Source organism: Ictalurus punctatus, chromosome 29, assembly GCF_001660625.3.
Source record: "Ictalurus punctatus breed USDA103 chromosome 29, Coco_2.0, whole genome shotgun sequence".
NCBI classification, from domain to species: Eukaryota; Metazoa; Chordata; class Actinopteri; order Siluriformes; family Ictaluridae; genus Ictalurus; species Ictalurus punctatus.
Window position 1 is genome coordinate 8,093,141 of NC_030444.2, and position 24,979 is coordinate 8,118,119.

Below are 24,979 nucleotides of genomic sequence, written 5' to 3' on the forward strand. Positions count from 1 at the left end.
TATAACATTTTTGACATGCGTTTTTCTGGATGTTTTTGTTGTTATTCTGTCTCTCACTGTTCAAATACAACTACCATTAAAATTATAGAATGATCATTTCTTTGTCAGTGGGCAAACGTACAAAATCAGCAGGGGATCAAATACTTTTTTCCCTCACTGTACATATATATATATATATATATATATATATATATATATATAGTGCTAATATTGGTAAATTATCTTTGTTGATTAACCTTTTGATCTTTTGTTAAAAAAATTCACAAAAATACTCTGCTCTCATGGATATCAAACAGCTTCAAACAAAACACAGGTTTATAAATAAATATCTTAAATATATGTGCTTTGTTAAATATATTTGTGCCACAATTAAGAAAAGAAGAAAGAAGCCTTTATTTGTCACATATGCATTAGAGCACAGTCAGAGCGCAGGGTCAGCCATGACACGGCACCCCTGGAGCAGAGAAGGTTAACCTTTGAGCCACCACCAATTTTTGTCACCCTTTTACTTTGTGCTACCTCCCTTTGCCAAGAAAACAGCTCTGAGTCTTCTCCTATAATGCCTGATGGGGTTGGAGAATACATGGCAAGGGATCTGAGACCATTCCTCCATACAGAATCTCTCCAGATCCTTCAAATTTGAGGTCCACGCTTGTGGACTCTCCTCTTCAGTTCACCCCACAGGTTTTCTATGAGTTTCAGGTCATGGGACTGGGATGGTCATGGCAGGACCTGGATTTTGTGCTCAGTAAACCATTTTTGTGTTGATTTTGATGTATGTTTGGATCATCGTCCTGCTGGAAGATCCAACCACGGCCCATTTTAAGATTTCTCCCAGAGACAGTCAGGTTTTCATTTAATATCTGTTGATATTTGATAAGAGTCCATGATGTCATGTACCTTAAAAAAAAGTCCCAAAACATTAAAGAGCCACCACCATATTTAACCGTGGGCATGATGTACCTTTCCATATGGCTACCTCTCTGTGTGTGCTAAAACAACCTCTGCTGTTTATTGCCAAAAAGCTCTATTTTGGTTTCATCTGACCATAGAACCCGATCCCATTTGAAGTTCCAGTAATGTTTGGCAAACTGAAGATGCTTGAGTTTGTTTTTGGATGAGAGTAGAGACTAGTTTCTTGAAATCCTTCCAAACAGCTTGTGGTGATTTACGTGACTTCGGATTGTAGTTTTGGAGACTTTCTGACCCCAAGCCAACTTTCTCCAGCTGTGATCCTTGGAGATTTTTTGCCCACTCGAACCGTCCTCTTCACAGTCTGTTGAGACGATATAAACACACATCCAATTCCAGGTTGATTCATAACATTTCCAGTTGACTGGAACTTCTTAATTATTGCCCTGATGGTGGCAATGGGCATTTTCAATGCTTGTGTTATTTTCTTATAGTCACTTCCTATTGTGTGAAGCTCAACAACATTTTGCCGTTTATCACAGCTATTTTCCTTGGCCTTACCCATTGTTATAAACGACTAAGGGAATTTGGCCTATGTGTTACCTCATATTTATACCCCTGAAACAGGAAGTCACAATTGAACAATTACATGTTCAAGTCATTCAGATGTTTTTAGTCATTCAGATGTACTATTTATTATTTTTTTAAAAATATGAATTAGAATATACTTTTTAATATATTTTTCTCACATGAATTCATATATTTAACAAAGATTTTATATATATATATATATATATATATATATATATATATATATATATATATATATATATATATATATATATATATATATAAACCTGTGTTTCGTTTGCAATCGTTTGCAACGATATTCATGAGAGTATTTTTGTGTGAATATTCTTAACAAAATATCAAAAGGTTAAACATTAAAGCCAGTTTTTCACAGCCTTCTTTGCTCACATTTACCAAGGGTGCCAATATTAGTGGAGGGCACTGCATATATATACACAACTCCAATTCCAAAAAAGTTGGGACACGGTGTAAAATTTAAATAAATGTAAATAAAAACAGAATGCAATGATTTGCAAAGCTCATAAACCCATGTTTTTATTCACAATAGAACATAGAAAACATATCAAATGTTTAAACTGAGGAAATGTACCACTTTTAGAGAAAAAAAAAGGTAATTTTGAATTTTGAAATTCAGATTAGCCTTACTGTCATTATTCTGTGTCTGATTTTGGTTTACAGATAAAGGTCTTTACTCTGATTGAGCTAATAGTATAGGATTATGAACAGACTAGACGATTATATTTTTAAAATAAATTTGCTTTGCCAAATTGTTATATTCTTGAGGTATACAATAAATACCAGTGAATCTGAAATGAGGTTCAAATGATACATTATTCTCCAGTGTAGTAGAAAAACCACTGACAACCTATTTTCAATCTAAGCACACAAAATACCTTCATATCACAGAACAGGTGTTAGCATATGACAGTAATACTAACCCATAGAGTGACATTCAGAACAGTTCACAATGTTTAAAAAAATGACTGGCATGGCAAAGTTAACCTGTCATTTTTGCTGTATTCAGGCATGTTTACAGTAAGATTACATAAGCCTTATGCAGGCTACTGTACAGACTTCAGTAGTTTGTTTTATTGCATTGTTGCGTGATAATGTTCTGAGCTTCAAAAGAGTTCACCTTCTTCATTTGATCTTTGCTTTTATTTTTGTGATTAGGAGGAGAGAGGAGAAAAGTCAGAAAAGAATAAGAAAAAGAAGGAACAAAAGGACAATGCTTCAGATTATCCTGACTCCTGGCTGGTGCCCACCATTATGAAAACCTTTAAATGGGCACTTATAGAGTCTGCTATCTTCAAACTATTACAAGACCTTCTTTCATTTGTGAGTCCACAGCTGCTCAAGTGAGTCACTTCATTTTCTTGATGGTTTACACACCTCTGAAATTTCAAAAAGATGCTATTCTTTTAGGGCATGTTTTGTAAAGCTTTCACAAAATGCCACTTGCATAAAGACTCAGTGTTTAATTTTTATGGCATATTGCCTGTATTTTTTTGCTCAGTTTTGATGTTCTAGTGATTTGCCATGATATTTAATTTATTTATTTATTATTATTATTTTTGTCACAGGGTCATGATATCCTTCACGCAGGACAAATCGATTTATATATGGTGGGGTTACATTTATGCTGTACTGCTCTTGATTATGGCAATTCTTCAGTCCTTGTTCCTCCAACAGTATTTTCAGCGCTGTTTTGCTCTGGGTATGAAAGTACGCACAGCAATCATGGCAGCGGTGTATAAGAAGGTACGAGAATCTTTTATTAAATCATTTTTATATGCCATTTTATTTTGTCTTCATGAATGTTTTATTTTTATAACTTCACACCGTGTTTTGGTAGTTTTGTGCCCTGAGCGCTTATGTGTTGCACAGAGGAAAATAGAAAGTGAATTATCAAATTAATGTGTACGCACAACAGTACTAAAATATTGGTCATGAAACAAATGTAGTAATTTTTATTAAGTAATTTAAATTCCAAATTAAATTCCATTATGATAAAATAAAACATTAATCAATTATATTCTACTTATTCACACTATGTACTAAGTTAGTATTATTTGTTTTTTTTTATTACTAATATTAATTATTGGTAATAATTAATTACCTCCAGGGTTGGAGGTTTCCTCTGCCCACTCTGGTTTCCTCCCCCAGTCCAAAGACATGCATTGTAGGCTGATTGGCATTTCTAAATGATCCATGGTGCATGAATAGGTTTGTCGTGTGTGACTGTGTCCTGCGATGGGTTGGTATCCCATCCAGACTGTCCCCAGCCTTGTGCCCTGAGTCCCCTGCGATAGGCTCTAGACTCCCCACAAGCCTGTGTAGGATAATACCAATTATAGATATATACAGTATATATTAAGATTAATAGCCAGTAATCTAATTTGGAAATATTCAGAGTGGAGTTAGATGCACACAATGAGGATTTAAAACCAAATTGTACTCATCAGTATTCAGACCTCAGACTTAACTAATGAAGTCTTACTTAACCTGAACTCAGAAGATAGACTAGAGTTACTCACACCGGAATTACGCACATCTAAAACAAAGCGGGTGTCTTAAGGGTGCGATTCTGCCTTTGGAGTGTTTTTTCTTAATTTTCTTCATATTCAGAGCCAATGTCTGACAGTTTGAGGTAACCACAATATGCCAACTCTGAATATTGCCCATTATTAGTAGAAAATAATCCTTAAAATATTTTTCTTTCAACTTTCCAACCTTACAAATCATTCAGAATTATTTGAAATTTAAATTTAAAATTTGTTTCCTGTATCCCATGTATATTTTTAACTTCTAGGTAATCAATCACTGTAATATTGAGGCATTGGTTGTGCAGTTTTATAACTTGTTCTCTCTTTCAGGCACTGGTCATGTCTAATAATGCAAGGAAGGAGTCCACTGTAGGGGAAACAGTCAATCTGATGTCAGCCGATGCTCAGCGCTTCAATGATGTCACCAACGTTATCCACCTGTTGTGGTCGTGTCCACTGCAGATTGTTATGGCCATAGCATTTCTGTGGATTGAACTGGGGCCTTCTGTTCTCGCCGGTCTCTTGGTGATGTTGCTTATGGTTCCCATTAATGGGTTACTGGCCACCAAATCCAGGTCTTTGCAGGTACTTTGTTACTACTGAGAACTTTTCTTAGTCTGAAATTACCACACTGAATGTGGGTAAAATGTACTACAATCTTTTCATTTACTTGGTCTTATGGCACACTTCCTATGAAACATTCATGTTGAACACATTATAAATGCATTTATATATATATATATATATATATATATATATATATATATATATATATATATATATATATATATATATATTGGCAGATGCCCTTATCCAGAGTGATGTACAGTTAACTCATTTATAAAACTGACTGTGACAGTTGTCGTATCGTCACATCTTAGTCATGGAACAAAAAGGGGGTCGACGTACATTTTCCATTATAGTTCTTTTTTAACGAAATTAATATTAATCAAATAATATAATACAGCTTTGCTGTAGTGTTCATATTACAAGTGATAATGCAGAACCTGTCTTAAACAGGTGCACCTCAAGAAATTTGAAAATTGTGGAAAAGGTCCTTAAATAACTAAAGAAGTAACACACTTCTTGTACACTGTATGCAGCACACTGGAATTAAGTGGACCTTTACTTTAATATTAAGTTCAGAGGACCAGAATTAAGTAAATAAGTTTCTTGTCAAGTGAATGTTATTGCAGAATTAATTCATGCACAAGAGAACCTCCAAAATGTCTGGAGTTTATTCTAATTGAGTCATCTGCAGCTGGTGGGTTGTTTAATAAGGACAAAATATTCACAGAAATGGATTTGCTTTAAATGTCCCGTGCTGCACATTTAACCCGCTGCTCTAGTTCAAATCTAATGTGCTGGAGTACAGAGCCAACAGGGTTACTTATGCACTGAACTCTATATTCAAGCCAAGTTAAGTCCTGTGGGTTTTACATTGTCATTCCTCTCATATATAGCTCATATTTATTGGAACAAAATGTCATTTCGCCAGGCTCTTGGTTGAACATATAACAATGCAACAGCACAGTGCACAGGACTACATGAAGTGCACATATGCAACAGTGTGAGATGAAAAATATACATGTAAAAATATACAGTAAAATATACAATAAGTACACAGGACAGAACAGGGTTGAACCAGTGCAAAGAATTGTATGTAAGCTATTGACTATGCAGAAGGTGTTCAGAAGGGTTTGATTAGTGCAGCTGTGTTTTGGGAGGCAGCGGGGTGTTGAGTATTCTGACTGCCTGTGGGAAGAAGCTTTTGTGAAGTCTGGTGGAGGTAGCTGTGCTCTGGTACCTTTTGCCAGATGGCAGGAGGGTAAAGATTCCATAAGAAGTGTAGGAGGGGTCGTGTGTACAATGCTGGTTGCCTTATGGATGCAGTGGTTGTTGAAAGAGGCATCGATGGTGGGTAGAGAGACCCTAATGATCATCTTAGCTTTTGTCCGCTGTGGGATCTGTGCAGGTCCCATACCAGACAGTGAGACAGCTGGTCAGGATGCGCTCTATTGTCCTCTACTTCATAGGTAGTTTCCTGCTTTTCACTCACAATGTTTCATTTTCAGATGGAAAACATGAAGTTTAAAGACAAACGCATGAAAATGATGACTGAAATCTTGAACGGCATCAAGGTAGGCAGTGTCTTTCATATCACATTGAATAAGCTGTTAATTATATAGTACTGGAGAGGAAATCTGATATTTTGGGGCGTTCAGGCAACGCAATAACAAATCCCTGTACCTAAACTAAAGCCATCATTTTTCGATTCAGAAAATATATATTGAGTCATATTGTGTCAGGTTGTTTACAAGGTGACTGCATAATGAATATGCTACACTGAAAGGGTGAGACCCTGCAATGACTTATTCTCAGTTTAAATATCGAGTTGTGAGCTGCTTTTCTGTTGGACCCACCTGGGGTGCCTGGAGAATGCGTGAGTCTTTATTTCCTTTGTCCTTGTCTTTAACGTCCTTTTTTGCCCTTTCTTTTTTCTCTCTCACAACCCCCATTGTTTTGCAGATTCTTAAGCTTTATGCTTGGGAACTCTCTTTCCAGGATCAAGTTCAAGACATTAGAGAGAAGGAGTTGAAGGTGATGAGGAAGTTCGCCTACCTGTCGTCCATCTCCACCTTTATCTTCTCCTGCGCTCCAGCTCTGGTGGGTGTGATGGGTTTCAAACAGGGTTCACATTTCAAACATCTCATCTGCTTATATATTAATGTATTCTTTTGCTCTTTTTGCAAATAGGCAGTCTCTTAATTAATAATATGGCAAATAAGGAAAAGGTCCATCATTCTTGGTATAGTTTGTAATTATATTATTTATTTTAAATAAAAATATTTTAATTATTGTATGATTGATTGATTAGTGTTCAGTATTGATTTGTTGTGGGTTTTTTTTGTTTTTTAAAAAAATGTATTTAAAAAATGTATAAATCAACAAAAAACCTCACTACAGGCCAAAGTATTCAAGTTTGCAAACAATTTAGAAGGAAGTGCATATGAGTCTATGTTTGAGTTGCTGTGAAATGTGTGTTTTTCAGGTATCATTGGCGACCTTTGCTGTTTTTGTGTCTGTCAGTCCGGATAACATCTTAGATGCACAGAAAGCTTTTACGTCCATTTCTCTCTTCAACATACTGCGTTTTCCTCTGGCCATGCTCCCCATGCTGATTTCCTCCATTGTACAGGTACCCAGTATGCGCACACATATTTTGGTGTCTCATGTAGTTTTGCAGATTTTTATTGTCTATGGATGCCCTGTTTTTTGTGTTTTCCATATATTATGCATATTGTATGTTATATATATATATATATGTGTGTGTGTTTGTGTGTGTGTGTGTGTGTGTGTGTGTGTGTGTGTGTGTGTGTGTGTGTGTGTGTGTGTGTATGTATGTATGTGTGTAGGGAGAATTAGCTGTTTAGATTAAGTTGTTGCATTCTCCACCATTATATGTAATGAAAGTTTACATATTTAAATTAAGTTACCTATATTCTCCATTAACTACATAGGAGAGACTAGCAGATTTGCTCGGAAGGGGAAATTTGGCTAATTTAGTATTTCTGATCAACTATTCGTCCAGCGATAAGTTGAAATTAGTGTATTTATGCATTAGATATTACCTCCGTGGCCACTGGCAATAATCCATCCATCCATCCATCCATCCATCCATCCATCCATCCATCCATCCATCCATCTTCTACCGCTTACTCCTTCTTCAGGGTTGCGGGGTAACCTGGAGCCTATTCCAGGGAGCATCGGGCACAAGGTGGGGTACACCCTGGACAGGGTGCCAGTCCATCGCAGGGCACAATCACATACACACTCATTCATACACTACGGACACTTTAGACACACCAGTCAGCCTACCATGCATGTCTTTGGACTGGGGGAGGAAACCGGAGTACCCGGAGGAAACCCCCGCAGCACGGGGAGAACATCACTGGCAATAATATCCTAGATATAGTGAAACATTATTTTAAGAGCACGTAGCAAGATCGGCAATTCAAGGCAATAGACTTCGTAAACAATAAGACACTTATGTTTAAGAACAGACGAGATTTTACTAAAATATTCTATGACATAGAAACTAATCTAACACACACACACACATAAACATGGGTACAAATGGCTTTTAACAGAGTGAATTACATTCCAAGTTTATAGCACTGTATGTTATTTCACAGACCATGATCTGAACAAAGCATCAACTTATTAATGTAATTTCACTTCTATTTAAGGGCTTGAAACGTATTATAAGCAACAGTCTTAGCTAGATTCTGGGGTATTGTGCTTGCCAGTTGAGGGGATTTCTTCGTTACGTCGTGGTGTTGAGGGGATTCCCACGATGGTTATTTGTCTGTGGCCTGGTCGGCATTTGAGTAGCGTCTCAGAAGACCGATCTGAATGATGAATGAAATGGAGTCTAATATGAGGGATGTTTGAAGAACTGGTGGTGGGTCTCTGAGCAGATGTTGACTGGAGACTTTCCACTGCCTCTGTTCTTCTTCTGATGAGAAGAGATAAGAGATGAACGAGAGCCAAAAGACCACCAAGAGCGGAGAGAGCGTTTCTTTGGTGTCACTGGATTTTAACTCTTTCTGTCTAGGCCAGCCCCAGAATGTTTCCTTCAATCAAACATTGTTTTAGGGTGGGGTGAAAGCCATATTCTCCATTGTCTTTGCAGATGGGTGTTTCCACACTTTTCATGATGTGTGGATCAAACTTTGTTCAAAATATTAACCTGTACATATAGACATTCTACCTGAATTTCATTACTCTTATCCTTCAGGATCTTTCACTCAATGAACACATACATACCACACAAGACATATATTTAACTGTTGTTAAGTCCACACAATAATCATTCTAGTACTACTACTTTATTTAATACATGCTAAATAAATCGAACAATTACTGGCAACTTAATGGTTATAAACATGAAGAAAACAGACGAAAGCATTTGCGAAAATAGGTGACTGATAGTTGTTTAAAGATGTATTAATCTTCACAGGCTTTGCTTCTGTAGGCTATGTGGAGTGCTCTGATTGTGAAATGTGTGAACATGGGGCTTTGTGTAGATCCTTTCCTGAGGGAGCAAAAGGTCTCATTTAAAGGGGTAGTTCCCCCCTTTCTTTCTTCCTGAAGTTATCACTTTTCTGGTGAGGATCCTTGAATTTATCTGTTGAGTAAGTCATCTGGTCTAGCCCAAAGGCCTAAATCACTGGATTTGACAGCAGTTTCTGTGTGTTAGATGGTTCAACCCTGGGTCAGAGATGTCTGTAACACTTGCACTATTGTTGCAGATAAGGCAGACTCAAACAAGCCATACTTAAGTGGCTCCTCTGTGTTTGCTGAGTGAGGATTCAACTGAGTGCAGTCAGTTTATACCGTTTCCTCCAGAGATATTTGTTGGGTTTTCTCTCTGAGAGTGTCTATTTATGTGTTTTTCATTTTATGTGTCATTTTTTCATGGGTTATATATCCTGCTTGTGGTTCAGATCCTACATACACACACACACACGCGCACACACACAAACACACACACGCACACACACATATATATATATATATATATATATATATATATATATACCCACTCACACACTTGTGTCACTGGGGACTGAAGAGCTTGCATTCATTGATTCAACCATGAATTCTGCATCATATAGAAGAGTGCTTGAAGATAATGTGAGGCCATCTGCCCAAACATTGAAGTTGAACTGAAAGTGGACCTTTCAACAGGATATTGATCCTAATCACACTAGTAAATCCACCAAGGAATGGGTCAAAAAGAAGAAATAGAGGATTATGGAATGGCCTAGTCAAAGCCCGGATTTGAATCCCATTTAAATGTTGTGGGATTTGAAACAGGCAGTACATGCAAGAAAACCCTCAAACATCTTGTAACTGAAAGAATATTGCATGGAAAAGTAGTAAAAATATTCCAGCAAGCCTGGTGGACAATTATGCAAAACACTTACAAGAAGTTATTTCTGCTAAAGGGTGCAATACTAGCTTCTGAGGATAAGGGTATACTTACTTTTTCCGCAGACGAATATCACATCTATTGATATTTCTGTTGAATAAATGATTGAAAAAGCTAATTTTCCTTGTGGGTTTGTTAAAGTATATCAACTTTATTAATAGGCACTGTTTCAAAGATGATCAAATATGTGCTTTTCCAAATATGTCAAAAAAGCCAAAAGTTTCCATGGGGTGTACTTATTTTTTCACATGATTGTATTTATATAAAGCTATACATATTTCATGCAGTTGAAATCCCTTTTCGTTCTTTTCTTCATAGACAACCGTATCCAAAAAAAGGCTGGAGAAGTTTCTTGGTGCAGATGATTTGGACACAATGGCAGTGAAGCACAGCGACAACAAGGGTACTCATAATCAAGTTCTACATACTTGGCCGCTTTCAGAGAAAGTTACATATATTTAAAGATGTACAGTATTACACCCCTTTCGCTGTTGATTTTCAGGGCGTGCCATTTAGATGATCAAAATCATCTGCTTTTAGTTCATGTCTTTAAGGCTGCCAGATTTTTATTGATAAAAATGCAGATTAAAGAAGTTCTTCTTTTTTCATAATGTTTTTAATTCTTTTTAAAAGCATCTTTGCTTTACAGCATTTCTCAAGACCTTTGCACAGTACTAATATTAACTCCTGAGTATACACACTTAACTTAACTCTGAATACAGCCCAATGTCTCTGTCCTTTTATTAAACCGAGTTTTATTATTATATGACATTGGTTACTGATTTACGAGCTCTTAATTTACCACCCTTGATTAGTTTAAAAAACATCATATAAATGTGAGAATTATTCATACATCAGGCATTTAAACAAAATATACAAAAACATATTAATAACTATTTTGCTGACATTGCTGCCCTCTGTAATGATGGTAATACATTAACGGTGAATTAATGGCGTATTAACCATTAATTAACAACATGAATGGTGTTTTTGAGCTGTGTATTTTTAATGTTAAAAATGACCAAAAAAATTAAAAAATGTTCAAAGCTAAGACTGTCATGTATTTTTCCTGTAATTGGAAGACTGCAGCTAGCTGTATATGATTTATTTATTTTTTTTATTGACCAGGCACAGCAGTAAATGTGAGCAACGGCACTTTTACCTGGGGGACCGATTCCAACCCAGCTCTGAAGAAGTGTGTATTTTTTTTTCTCCTTCTGTCAGCCTATAAGTCATAATAGTAGGTCATTAATTTCAGCAGACTTTGATTTCTGCTTGAAGCTTTAGCTTTAGATTCTGATATAAGGAAAATCTGCTACAAACCAAAGCAGAATGGAAGACAACCTGTGCTGAGATGACAGGCGAGATGATTAATAATAACAATAACATGCTTACTAACAAAGACATTTACTGACTAAATGTCTGCAGGGATACTGTATAACTGAATGCTCAATATATATACTAAGCAAAGCCTTTATTTTTTCTCTTATTTAGAAAATGTTTCATGCCTTCTACTTACATCACATATAGGCACATATTATGGAATAATGCATTTGCATGTAAAATCACATGTAAATTAAAATGTCAGCAATTACTTATCAATTGTTTGTTGCAATTATGCCCTGTAATTATGTTTGTTCAATTAAGTCTGCCAGTGTTGACATGTTGTGTGCGTGAGTATGTGCTTTAACTGCTCAGCTGAGTCATACTGGAAAATCAATACACCATTAAGATTCAGTCAGTGCAGTCTTTTGTGCTCAAATGTAACATGTATACTTTTACCTTTCAAAGACAACTTATGAACCTACATGTGAGATTGCAAATATTTGTATTTCCAAAAATGTAAATGGTGGTGTAAATGGGATTTCCTCTCTTTAATTTTGAGGGAAATGTGAATGAAGGCTTGGCCTGTTGACAGTTCAGTCAAAGTAATTGAAATTAAATAATGACAATATGACAGTGATGTACTGTAGATAGCGTTGCATTTTAAAAACATATCTCTGTGTTTTTTCCTCAGTGTGTCTCTGGATATTAAACCAGGTTGCCTTGTGGCTGTGGTGGGAGCAGTGGGTTCGGGCAAATCCTCTCTGATCTCAGCTCTGCTCGGGGAAATGCGCAACCTCTCTGGCTCAGTCCACATCAAGGTAGTGAGGCAGATCAATGGCTGCTATTTGTGCACTACTCTGCTTCCACCCAGCATGGAGATCTGTTGAAACCACAGGCACCTTAATCTTTTGCATTTGTCTTGAGCACACATGCCTCAGTGTGCAGGGCTTCATAAATGTTAGAAGCCAATTAGCAGTGGAAATCACTAGAGATTCTTTTCAAGCTGATGTACGGGACAATGGTAGCTTAATGGTTAAGACATTGGATTACTGCTTGGAAAATCGTGAGTTCAAATCCCAGCGCTGTCACTGGATAAGGGTGTTTGCCAAATGCCAAAAAATGTAAACGTACTATCAAATTTTGTTCCAGCTCAGGAATGCAGTTTATAACGATCAGTGTTTCTGAATCTTGGTCCTGGAGTACTACAGCCTAGTGCTTTCCTTAATCTAGCCCAGCCACTTCAACCTAATTTAGGCTTGGTTAACAAACAAAAAACATCAATATGTTTTGGCAGACAAAAAACATCAATATGTACAGGGCAGTGGTATGACTAGGATTGATAAACACTGATATAGATCATTTGAGTCTATTCTTCTGTAAGTGCCAGTGCCAATATATAAGCTAAATTTGAGTTGCTGTGTTGTTTTCAATAACACTCTGCTTTAGAGTGATGTTTATAGGACTACATGAGATCCGCACAATCCCTCTATTACAACTGACCTAAGCCTACTGTATATTAATACGTATAGGCTAAAGGCTTAATCAAATAGGTTTCAGCTGTCATGAAGACTGCTTTCATCAGTTTTGATCAACATAGCACCTGAGTCACATGACACAGAATGTTGTTTGGGACTCCTTTCCATGCTGACTTATTGTACAAATTCATGAAAATTGAATTTGTAGCTCAGTACATTTCTCATATCACAGAATCACATAATGGTAATGATTTGCCATGTCACACATCAAAAGCAAACTCTAGCTAATTTACAGACAGTCAAATCAATACTTCTGCTTGTAAGATTTTCATGATTACTAATAACAATGTCATGACACCATTTATTTTTTTGCCATTAAGTAAAGAGAGTCTAACTTTACCATTGACAAACCAAAAATGTTAGTCCAAGTCACTGTAGCAGCCTAACAACTGTCTTTCACCCTATGCTCTGTAATGTAGTAATGAGGCGACCACAAGCTGAATAATTTTTTATAAATGAACACAGAAATTCATAGATGTCACATCAGCTCATTTCCCTCTTACTCCTTATCATCATTCACAAGGCATCTGGCTCTCAAGGCAAATAAAGAGAGAGCTTTTAGAATTTTAAAATTCAACAGATGTCTTACCTTTAAAACATGCAGAAATCCATGGGCATCACATCAGTTCATCTCCCTCTTATTTTTATTAAAACACTAGATCACATTAAATACTTTTGATCTCAATGGCTAATTACACATGTAATGGATGCACAATAGTTTTAACCAGAGAAAGTACGTTCACTTAACTAAGAACACAGTATAAGTGGAGTGATAAAATACTGATAAACTGATATTAATATGCTAAATATGCAAGCTCACATGCTAGCATGAGTTTTATATTTACAGCAGCATTTCTTAGGTGCAAGTCTACAATGTCCAGGTGAGATTATCTACTGAAACAAGAATTAAAGTTACCATCAACTGTTTTTGGGGACGATCAATCATGTGGGACCATCCAGAACAGCATAAATCTATCACAAAAGCAGAATCTGCACTATTTTTAAAAAAAAAACAGCTAAAATCCACCTCTTCCATGAGCACTTAACTAACCCCTAAAATGCCAATCCCCACATTATTTATTAAAAAATAAAAAAATTAAAAAATAAACCTTACACTGGCTCTTACATTTCTACTCTGTGCACTTTGCTTCTCTAGAACTCAATTATTAATCCTGCATGGTAGCACTACTTGTATTGTTCTCCGCTTGATGTATCGCTTTGCTTGTATTTCCTCATTTATAACAACTTTGTTTTATCGCTTTGGATAAAAGTGTCTGCTAAATTAATAAATGTAAATGTATTGTAAATGTAAAGTGAGTCACAAATGCAGAAGCTCCAGGTTTCATATCACATGATTAACAAAAAAATTACACTGCATTGATAAAATTCAACTTTTAAGTGTTTAAAAGGGAGAGCTGATGCATGTCTTATTAGGACTCACAATGAGTCTGTTCCTTGAGGCAAAAAAGCACAGACAAATGTACACCCTGAGGTGTCGCACTAATTAATGCCACCACAGAAACCATAGGTATGCCATACTACTAACTATGTATATTAAATACATTTTGGGGAAAAATCACACAGATAAAACAATTACCCCCCCCAAATCCAAACAATTATGATGACATAATTAACAAAAATAACAAAAGACACTTTTTTTCTGGCTACATCATGAAAATTAAGTTTGGGGTATTTTTTATGACCATAAATTATTTTGGCTTTAATGTTTACATGTCACATTATTATTATTATTATTAATTGTCATAACTTTCTGAAATATGTCAACCTGGAAAGGGTCACAAAACAATCTTCCAAAAAAACAATGTCATTTTACTCAGATCTAACATCAACTTGATGCCAGAATTGATAAATAGCCTTTATGATAACTAACACAAGAGAATAGGCCTTTAGAAATATGTAGGTAGGTTTGCCAATTGACAGAAAGCGCTAAATTAGACATCTAGCTATTGGAATGCAATCCTTAAATAAAGTGTTTTCTCTTCTCTCATTTTCTCTCCTCTCCTATCCTCCGCCTGCCTGTTCAACTTTCACTTCACTCAGGGATCTGTAGCGTATGTGCCGCAGCAGGCCTGGATTCAGAACGCTACTGTAAAGGATAACATCTTGTTTGGCTCAGATGAGGATGAGCAGAAGTTCCAGACTGTAGTGGAAGCCTGTGCGTTACAGCCAGACCTGGAATTACTTCCTGGTGGAGCTCAGACTGAAATCGGCGAGAAAGTAATGAAAAGTCTTTTGCTATGCTGATCAGTCGGAAGCTGTTGATTAATTTTCTATAACAGTAGCTCTATACAGTAACACCTCATTCAAAGGGACATGTATGGTGATTGATATACATAATCTATGGCTAATAATAAACAGATACAGTAAAAATGTTGAATGATGGTGATATAGTGAAATTTTCTGTAAGGAGATTTTTATGGAACCTTTACGTAAGGAGTGTCAGGTGTCAGTGTTTTGTAATGGTCAGTACATTTCTGCCATGAAAAGAAAACCATTATTTTCTGTTTTAGTAACTTCCAGAGAGAGAAAAAGTTTCACACAACATAAAATGTAACTGTAAAAGGTCAAAAAGCACATATTGTTCATTAATAATTGAAAAATTGTAATCAATGGCAAATTGCCGGGATGTGATGTTATAGGAAAATAATCCAGTTTATGGTAACACAAGTGGTAGCAGTAACTTGATTTTGTATCAGGCCGTATCATACCCGTGTCATGTTTTATTCCTTACATATATGGAACATACATGGTGACAGTATAGACAGGTTTGGAATCCTTAGTCATTAATAGTTTACACATCTGCCACAACTGAGTTATTTTCTGCAAGAATGTATCTTATTATAGTGTACTGTATGTAAATATATTGTGTGACATCTCATAAGCTGCTGTTGTGTTAAATATGTGCATATAATTCTTGATACTGTCTGATACTGAATTTCAAATCACACAGTAAGAGTATGAAAGGGTATAATGTAAGTCTGAAAGGGTTGAACCTTTTAAACCAAACAACTAGACTAGTTAGACTTTTTACACTTCCGTCTCAAGGAATCGGATCGTAAGTGATCACTGCGATACATTGTGCATTGTGACGTTACATTTATTGTGGACATATGTGTAACTAACTAGTGATGTGTCATTTATGAACGAGTCAACTCTGTGAAACCTGGCAGCCTGACTTGTATAGCTAAAGAGCCGCAGCAAGTCCATGTGCTGAAAATGTATCAGTATTCTGTATTCATGACTCTCTAATGGTCATAGTCACACATGTCCACTGTGATGTTCACCATTAATGAGACGTTGCCAGTCACGTTAACAAATGCCTTCAAAATGCAGTGACAGAAAAATCTCTGGAATTCATGCAGAGGCAGGACTTTCCAGATTGTATATAGAACCAGCAAATATGTAAATCACCAGACATGAGCCTGAAACCCTTCTGTTCTTGTGCTCGAGAAACACAAACTATATAGGCAAGCTACAATACAGGAACACTGTTATAACTATATTATATATGGAACCGTTTTAAAGGGTTCTAGGTATAGGCTATATATAGGCTCTCTGTTTGTGTGATTAATCAATAAAGGGCATGAAATGTTTAGCTGAGAAAAATGCCATGTAGTCTGCCACTGATATCACATTCAAAGCTATTACTGACCAATCTGAAGTCATTTTAATCAGGAAATGGCATGTTAAAGCTAAATATAGACTTTTTTTGAGCTTTAATATTAGGCTAGTCATGTTGGGGCTGTTTTTTTGTTGTTGTTGTTTTTTTTTTGTTTTTTTTTAAAGTGCATGTAGCTTGTGTCAAATTTGCCAAATCTATCTCACTCAAAACACATATACCATGGGCTCTAGAGTACATTTCTTTGTAAACAACCATGCAGTCGTCTCTCCCAACTTTAGCTCCCTGTTTGGCAACAATGTTGTGTGTGATGTGCTTGCCATGTTTCCTGTTAAAGTCCATCAGCTTCCCGATCCAGCCGTGTGAATGATTTCAATACGTTCTTCTTTCATCAGGCATTCTTAAAGGGTATCTCAAAAATATATATACAATATAAACTAAGTAGGAACACATTTTGGAAGGCATTTTGCCATTAAGTGTTAATCCCCTGTATGGAGACTTTTGGGACACCCTGTGGAGGGGGTTTTAAACTGTTAAAATATCTATATATGTCAACTGTGAGTTCTGAATTTGAATATTTGTAGCTCAGTTTGAGATTGCAATCAAATGAATCCCACTAATTGGTCCGAAATTAATTAGCCCCAAATTAGATTGTGCTCTAGGTGGTTCTTGACAATCAATTAATACACTGTATACCCTCAGGGCATCAATCTGAGTGGAGGGCAGAAACAGCGAGTGAGTCTGGCTCGAGCGGCCTACAGCTCTGCGGATGTGTTCCTGTTGGACGACCCACTCTCTGCTGTTGATGCTCATGTGGGGAAACATCTGTTTGAGAGGGTGATTGGACCCAATGGACTGCTTAAAGATAAGGTACATGAATTAACGGGTGGTTGTGGCTCAGGTGGTAGAGCGGGTTGTCCACTAATCGTAGGGTTGGAGGTTCGATTCCCGGCCCACATGACTCCACATGCCGAAGTGTCCTTGGGCAAGACACTGAATCCCAAGTTGCTCCCAATGGCAAGTTAGCATCTTGCATGGCAGCTCTGCTACCATGGGTGAATGAGACACAATGTAAAGCGCTATATAAGTGCGCCATTTACTTCTGTCATTGGAGATTTGCTGAGTGTACTGCCACAGCTAAATAGGTGACTGAAAACTATACCTTTTAGATGAATAATTTAGTTTTGCACTATAAGAGCTTTGTACCAACTTTGATCCAGCAACATGCTTAGCTACTGGGTTGAATGAGTAGCTGAAAAGATAGATGCTTTATGCAAATTATTGTGTTATTTGATACAATTAATATATCCTTGAAGTCTTTTATTGTTGAAAAATGGTATTTGGACACTTGACCAATCACACCCATGTGCTTGTTAAACATCCCATTTCAGATTTGGCCCTGCTTTGCTGTTATAATAGCCTTCACTCTTCAGCTATATTTTGGGGCGTGGATGTGGAGATTTGTGCTCATTCAGCCATTTGAGCATTAGTGAGGTCAGGCAGGGATATTTGGTGAGGAGGCCTGGTGCGCAGTCACTATTCTGATTCATCCCAAAGGTGTTCAGTGGGGGTTGAGGTCAAGGCTCTGTGCAGGACACTCAAATTCTTCTTCATTAAGCTTGGCAAACCTTGTCTTTATGGAGCTTGCTTTGTGCATAGAGGCAATGTGATCCTGGAACAGGTTTGGACCTCTTAGTTCCAGTGAAGGGAAATTGTAATGCTACAACATGCAAAAACATTCCACACAATTGTGTGCTTCCAAGTTTGTGTCAACTGTTTTGGGAAGATCCACATATGGGTGTGATGGTCAGGTCAGGTGTCCAAATACCTTTGGCCATATAGTGTGTGTGTGTGTAGGGTTAGGTAACAGTAAGTATAACATATATAACAAATAACATATGAATGCTATTAGTTCCTATTTCATCTGAACATACAGTGAGGGAAAAAAGTATTTGATCCCCTGCTGATTTTGCACGTTTGCCCACTGACAAAGAAATGATCAGTCTATAATTTTAATGGTAGTTGTATTTGAACAGTGAGAGACAGAATAACAACAAAAAAATCCAGAAAAACGCATGTCAAAAATTTTATAAATTAATTTGCATTTTAATGAGGGAAATAAGTATTTGACCCCTCTGCAAAACATGACTTAGTACTTGGTTTAAAAACCCTTGTTTGCAATCACAGAGGTCAGACGTTTCTTGTAGTTGGCCACCAGGTTTGCACACATCTCAGGAGGGATTTTGTCCCACTCCTCTTTGCAGATCTTCTCCAAATCATTAAGGTTTCGAGGCTGACGTTTGGCAACTCGAACCTTCAGCTCTCTCCACAGATTTTCTATGGGATTAAGGTCTGGAGACTGGCTAGGCCACTCCAGGACCTTAATGTGCTTCTTCTTGAGCCACTCCTTTGTTGCCTTGGCCGTGTGTTTTGGGTCATTGTCATGCTGGAATACCCATCCACGACCCATTTTCAATGCCCTGGCTGAGGGAAGGAGGTTTTCACCCAAGATTTGACGGTACATGGCCCCGTCCATCGTCCCTTTGATGCAGTGAAGTTGTCCTGTCCCCTTAGCAGAAAAAAAACCCCAAAGCATAATGTTTCCACCTCCATGTTTGACGGTGAGGATGGTGTTCTTGGGGTCATAGGCAGCATGCCTCCTCCTCCAAACACGGCGAGTTGAGTTGATGCCAAAGAGCTCCATTTTGGTCTCATCTGACCTCAACACTTTCACCCAGTTGTCCTCTGAATCATTCAGATGTTCACTGGCAAACTTCAGACGGGCATGTATATGTGCTTTCTTGAGCAGGGAGACCTTGCGGGCGCTGCAGGATTTCAGTCCTTCACGGCGTAGTGTGTTACCAATTGTTTTCTTGGTGACTATGGTCCCAGCTGCCTTGAGATCATTGACAAGATCCTCCCGTGTAGTTCTGGGCTGATTCCTCACTGTTCTCATGATCAATGCAACTCCACGAGGTGAGATCTTGCATGGAGCCCCAGGCCGAGGGAGATCGACAGTTCTTTTGTGCTTCTTCCATTTGCGAATAATCGCACCAACTGTTGTCCCCTTCTCACCAAGCTGCTTGGCAATGGTCTTGTAGCCCATTCCAGACTTGTGTAGGTCTACAATCTTGTCCCTGACATCCTTGGGGAGCTCTTTGGTCTTGGCCATGGTGGAGAGTTTGGAATCTGATTGATTGATTGCTTCTGTGGACAGGTGTCTTTTATACAGGTAACAAACTGATATTAGGATCACTCCCTTTAAGAGTGTGCTCCTAATCTCAGCTCGTTACCTGTATAAAAGACACCTGGGAGCCAGAAATCTTTCTGATTGAGAGGGGGTCAAATACTTTTTTCCCTCATTAAAATGCAAATTAATTTATAAAATTTTTGACATGCGTTTTTCTGGATTTTTTTGTTGTTATTCTGTCTCTCACTGTTCAAATACAACTACCATTAAAATTATAGACTGATCATTTCTTTGTCAGTGGACAAACGTACAAAATCAGCAGGGGATCAAATACTTTTTTCCCTCACTGTATAAGGCTTATTACATATCTTAATTTTGGTAAGAGTTATAACCAACAGAAAGGTTTGTAGTATGAGTGATTTGAAGATTTCTACATATTGGTCTTATACAGGAGATTTTTCTGTTCAGACTATTTATTCTATAAAAATGTTATTCTGACACTTTTCTTTGCTTTGTTTTTCAGACTCGTATCCTGGTAACTCATGGGATCAGCTTTCTGCGATATGTTGATGAAATAGTTGTCTTAGTGGATGGCGTTGTGTCAGAAGTTGGGTCGTTCGACAGTTTGCGTGCCAGCAAGGGAGCTTTCTCTGAGTTCCTGGACACATATTCTAAAGAGGAGAACAAATCTAGTGCACAAAAGGGTAAGCTCTTCTATGGATTAGTGTGGCAAACAAACATCCAATTAAATTAAAGTGTAATTTCACCTAGAGTTGGACTCCTATACACCTATAGGTCCACCTAAACACATTTCATGACATTTTATACCAAGGTTGGACTAATCGGTATCCCGGGCACCTGGCACATGTAGGTTTCATGTCCAAGCTATAATTTTATTAGTACTTGGCTGGTGGACAAGTTGGTTCATAGAAAAAAAAAAAAAAACCCTACATCATGTTGACTTTTGCAACACACAATATTTAATTTGCTATGAATATTTAAACATAACACGCTTCACGGTGGTATGACACACCTCAATGCCGTAACTGTAGGGCATGCTGCACTTTCTGAGTCACCTGCTGCGCTACACAAATAGGATAAAATGCTATCTAGTTGTAAGTAAAACAGCTTTTGCTTGGCAAATTAACTAGCATACAAGGATGCAGGAAAATAATTTTGGTGTGAGAGTGGTTAGCGGAAAGCGTTCATATACTGTAACCCTCCTACGACATGCAGTCACTTTGCAATTAAACATATAAAGAAAAAAATAGATGCTAGCCAGGCATGAATAATACCTTGTGTATAACAATACTATTGTGTGATGCTAGGAAACTCAGAAATGAAATATTGGTTGACTTTTTGTTGGGTGCAAAAACATGATGAGCTGCATCTGAAACTTCTTTTAGAAGAGGATAACGACTAAGGCAACATAAAGACTTTCTCACATGTGTTTGTTTTCCTAATATACTTAACTGTAAGTCACTTTGGATGAAAGCGTTTGCTAAATTAATAAATGTAAATGCAACTGTCTAACTAGCTTACCATATAGTATTACATTCAATTAGCTACCATTTCTTAGCTTAGCAAATTAGGTGTCTTTGGCAAACTGGGCAGCCCATTGGAGCTTATACATTTCTGGTGGGCTACTTAATGATTTTTCTTTATTATTTGTCCACACCTGTATACCCTGTGCACAAACAATCCTATTAAAACAATGTGGTGATAATGCAGGTAGAAAGTACATAGGAATTCATATATATTTAATAAATCCATAACTTGTCCTAGATTTTCTGTGGATACAGTTTTCCTTATACATTTATGAGGTATTTAAACTCCAAACAAGAAGTTTTATTTGGTGTCTTCTTCCATTCAGAACCATTCAAGGACAAGATGGTTGAATTGTCCCTTTAAAGAAATTCCAGGAAGTCCTTGAGTTTATTTCTGTTTGGTTCCACTTGATGATACTTCATTGATTTTTATTCATTTTCTTAGAATCAGCTTCAGATATTGAGGAGGTTGAAATTGTTCCTGAGAGTCACGAGCCACAACCTGACAGTCCTGCTGAGGATGTAGTCACTGTCATGTTGAAGAGAGAAAACAGCTTACGTCACAGCCAGCGTCATACAATGCGCAATGGCAGGTTTGTTTAGACTCCACATGCTAGTCTACTAGTCACTAGTCACATCTGAGTGTAAAATATAGAGAAATACAGCAAGCTTCTATTTGTCAAACAAAAACAGATGCTAAACGCTTGGGGTAGGTTACCAAGCAACAGGCATTTACAGTCCTTCTCCTCCCAACACGCACTACTTAAGTGTCTAACAGTGTTTTCACTCAGATACTCTCATTTCAACATACTGAGAATTCGTCACACTTAATATGAACTTCACATGCGTCTCTCTCAGTGGAACATTCTATGAATAATCTGTGGACCAGCAGCAAACCAGTGCATAATGTTTGTTATCATGTAATAAATTGTGTCCCCTTCAATTAGCCTAAAAGTAAGAAGGAACAGCTCAGCTAGACCTACAAAAGCTGCAGAAGAGTCCAAGAAGGGGCAGAGGCTGATTGAAAAGGAAACAATGGAGACTGGAAAGGTATGTAAAAATCTAAATTTCCCAAAAATTAACCTTAATTTTTTTTCTAAGAAAACTCGTAAAGCTCTGGAATTGAGTTGTTTCAACCAAGAGAGGCTTGTTCATGAAGTCAAAGCTCAGGTATGATTCGATATGTAAGTAATTGGGACGTTGTGCAGTTTCTGATGTTTAAGTTTTGTCCTCCAGTGCAAATATTTTGATATAAAAATAATTACTATGATGTTAAACTGCAGACTGTGATATTAACATGTACAATATGGTAAAATTAGAAATATTGAAATCGCTGCATTATACTATGGAATCTTTCAGTTGGTCAAATTTGAGCCTTGAAATAAGCAGTGACTAGCAATCACTTTCCACGTATATATGTAAAAAAACAAATAGACAAAATTACCTCAGATCTAACATTCTGAATCTTCTTTTTTATTTGTAAAGTATGACAATAAGGTTTAAACAGGAATTTAATGTGCAGGAGTGCAGAGACAAAACACTCAGAACAAAATAACTGCACTTTGTATTTGGGCAATGGGTTTAACAAAACAATTTTTGCTCCAACTAATGTCCTACTTCTCCTACTTCTTTGTCCCACCAGGTCAAATTCTCTGTTTATCTACAATACCTGAGATCTCTTGGCTGGGGCTTCACCACCATGTTCATTACAGTTTACTTCATCCAAAATATAGCCTTCCTAGGTCAGAACCTATGGCTGAGTGAGTGGACCAATGATGCTATCAAGTATCCCAATGGAAGCAGCTACCCTGCGCATATTAGGGATATGCGAATTGGGGTCTTTGGAGCACTTGGAGTGGCACAAGGTATCTACACATTCATCAAAAACATTTCTTGAAAATAAAACATGTATTAGTCAGGTAAGGAAATACAAATACATAATTTATAATCTACATCTATGTAGGTACAAATTGGATGCATACTATTTGTTTTTTCCCGTTACATTCATCCGTACAGGGTCAAGGTGGTTTAAATTACATAAATTACACTACAGTTTGCATATATTTTGGGAAATAGACCAGACCACGAACAGATTAGACATGTTGGAAGCAAACTCACTAACAGTGAGTGATAATGTCAAAATCAGAATAAATGTGTGTTTAAGAAAAGCTTAGTAGCTTCACTGTCAGAGGCAGGAGCAAGACTTCACAAAGATCAGGAGGAATGACAGGGTTATTTATAGGTACAGTGAGTGCTTAAGCAAAAGTCTGGAGAATGGTGATCATGTAAGCAGTCATGTGACCTCTTGTACAGATTGTTGGTTAGCTGAGGACTCTGGGAAGTATAGTTCATGGATTCAGTGGTGACAGGTGCTACCAGAGACATGACATACATACGAATAATATTTGTGATTTAATTTTAAGAGATTTTAGACACCTTAGTAAGTAAGTCCAAATCTACTATTTTAAGTAAAACACAAATGAATGAATTTTCACTTTTCCAATGTTTCTCGTGATAGAATTGACACAGCAATACTGAAAACAGGAAATGACTTATGGAATCTATATTTGTGCAAGCATAATATGCTAGTTAACTCTGGCCTGTTGCAATGTTGGTTGGGCACAAGCCTATTTTTGTGGTCATAAAATAATGTGCTGTGCTGCCTTTTGTGGAACAAAGCTAAATGGTTTAACATTTAAAATATTGAAATTAAATATACTGTATGTGACAGAGAAAACAGAAAAGGTACTCTAGGTTCTGTCAGACCACAAAATTAATATATAGTCTAATTGTATGAGATTACAAAAAATGTGCTGCACTACAGACATGCAGTCCTTAAAGAGAAGGAGAGCAATTGGTATGCTATTATATATATATATATATATATAAATATTAACAGTTGTGATGTCCTTGGTGATTTTTGTCATAATTTGTTGTCTGATGCTGTATTTTTGTTATTACATAGAAGCATTGCTAGTGCAGGTAAATGAGTTTAATAGGAGAAAGACTTTTAACAATTTCAACCTATTAAATTATTTCATTATAAAGGGTAGTATGCAAGCTATTCAAGGTGGATTGTTCCGTTAACTACATCTCTTAATAATGTAGTAATTCAAACCCAACCTCTGCACTGGTGGTCACCAAGATACCAAAATCATACACCAATCTTAGTCCTTATTTTTGATCATGTGATATGATTGAATTATGTTTTGTTCATGAAGGGTTCAGACTTTTTAAACAAATCAGTAAGGTGAATGAATCAGTATTGATCCCTACAATGCCCCTTTGCTTTATGATTATTATACGTATGTCGTATTTGCAATCACATGTGTGCCAAACCTGATCTGCAGCACTTGAGTCAGTAAATCCTTGACCATTATGGAGATTTGCTCCTCTGTTGTTCAGCAGATTAAGTGTTTGAGTGAGTGAAGCGAAAAATAAAGCTCTTGAGTGGTAAAGGGCTCTTATGTTAAGACAATTCTTTGTTGGTCTACTGGAGAACAGAAAGAAGTTTTGTATAGTGTACCAATGAATGGCATTAATTGTATGAGTAGAAATTAAAGTAACATTTAACTTAAGCCTTTTTAATTTAATAATTAAAAACTCAACAAGCAAAAACTCAAAAAGCAAAAAAACAAAGAGAAAAATGTTTTGAGTTATGAAATTTGGCTCTGTAAACTAAAGAAGAAGTTAA

General features: G+C 36.9%; 1 protein-coding gene across 3 annotated transcripts in view; it reads left to right on the forward strand.

The window, feature by feature from the left end:
- Positions 1–24,979, forward strand: part of abcc2 (ATP-binding cassette, sub-family C (CFTR/MRP), member 2) — a 58,272-nt gene that overhangs the window by 15,320 nt on the left and 17,973 nt on the right. The window contains exons 8-22 of one of the 3 annotated variants that reach the window (XM_053677564.1): positions 2,677–2,861; positions 3,087–3,264; positions 4,380–4,634; positions 6,125–6,190; positions 6,615–6,716; positions 7,102–7,248; positions 10,366–10,450; positions 11,176–11,242; positions 12,065–12,191; positions 14,970–15,146; positions 17,251–17,418; positions 20,262–20,442; positions 21,731–21,878; positions 22,233–22,455; positions 22,928–23,150. In XM_053677564.1, the coding sequence (XP_053533539.1) occupies positions 2,677–2,861; positions 3,087–3,264; positions 4,380–4,634; positions 6,125–6,190; positions 6,615–6,716; positions 7,102–7,248; positions 10,366–10,450; positions 11,176–11,242; positions 12,065–12,191; positions 14,970–15,146; positions 17,251–17,418; positions 20,262–20,442; positions 21,731–21,878; positions 22,233–22,455; positions 22,928–23,150 (2,332 nt within the window). Of the gene's footprint in view, positions 1–2,676; positions 2,862–3,086; positions 3,265–4,379; positions 4,635–6,124; positions 6,191–6,578; positions 6,717–7,101; positions 7,249–10,365; positions 10,451–11,175; positions 11,243–12,064; positions 12,192–14,969; positions 15,147–17,250; positions 17,419–20,261; positions 20,443–21,730; positions 21,879–22,232; positions 22,456–22,927; positions 23,151–24,979 lie in introns of all 3 variants that reach the window. The other 2 variants (XM_053677563.1, XM_017461632.3) reach the window with 2 other exon arrangements.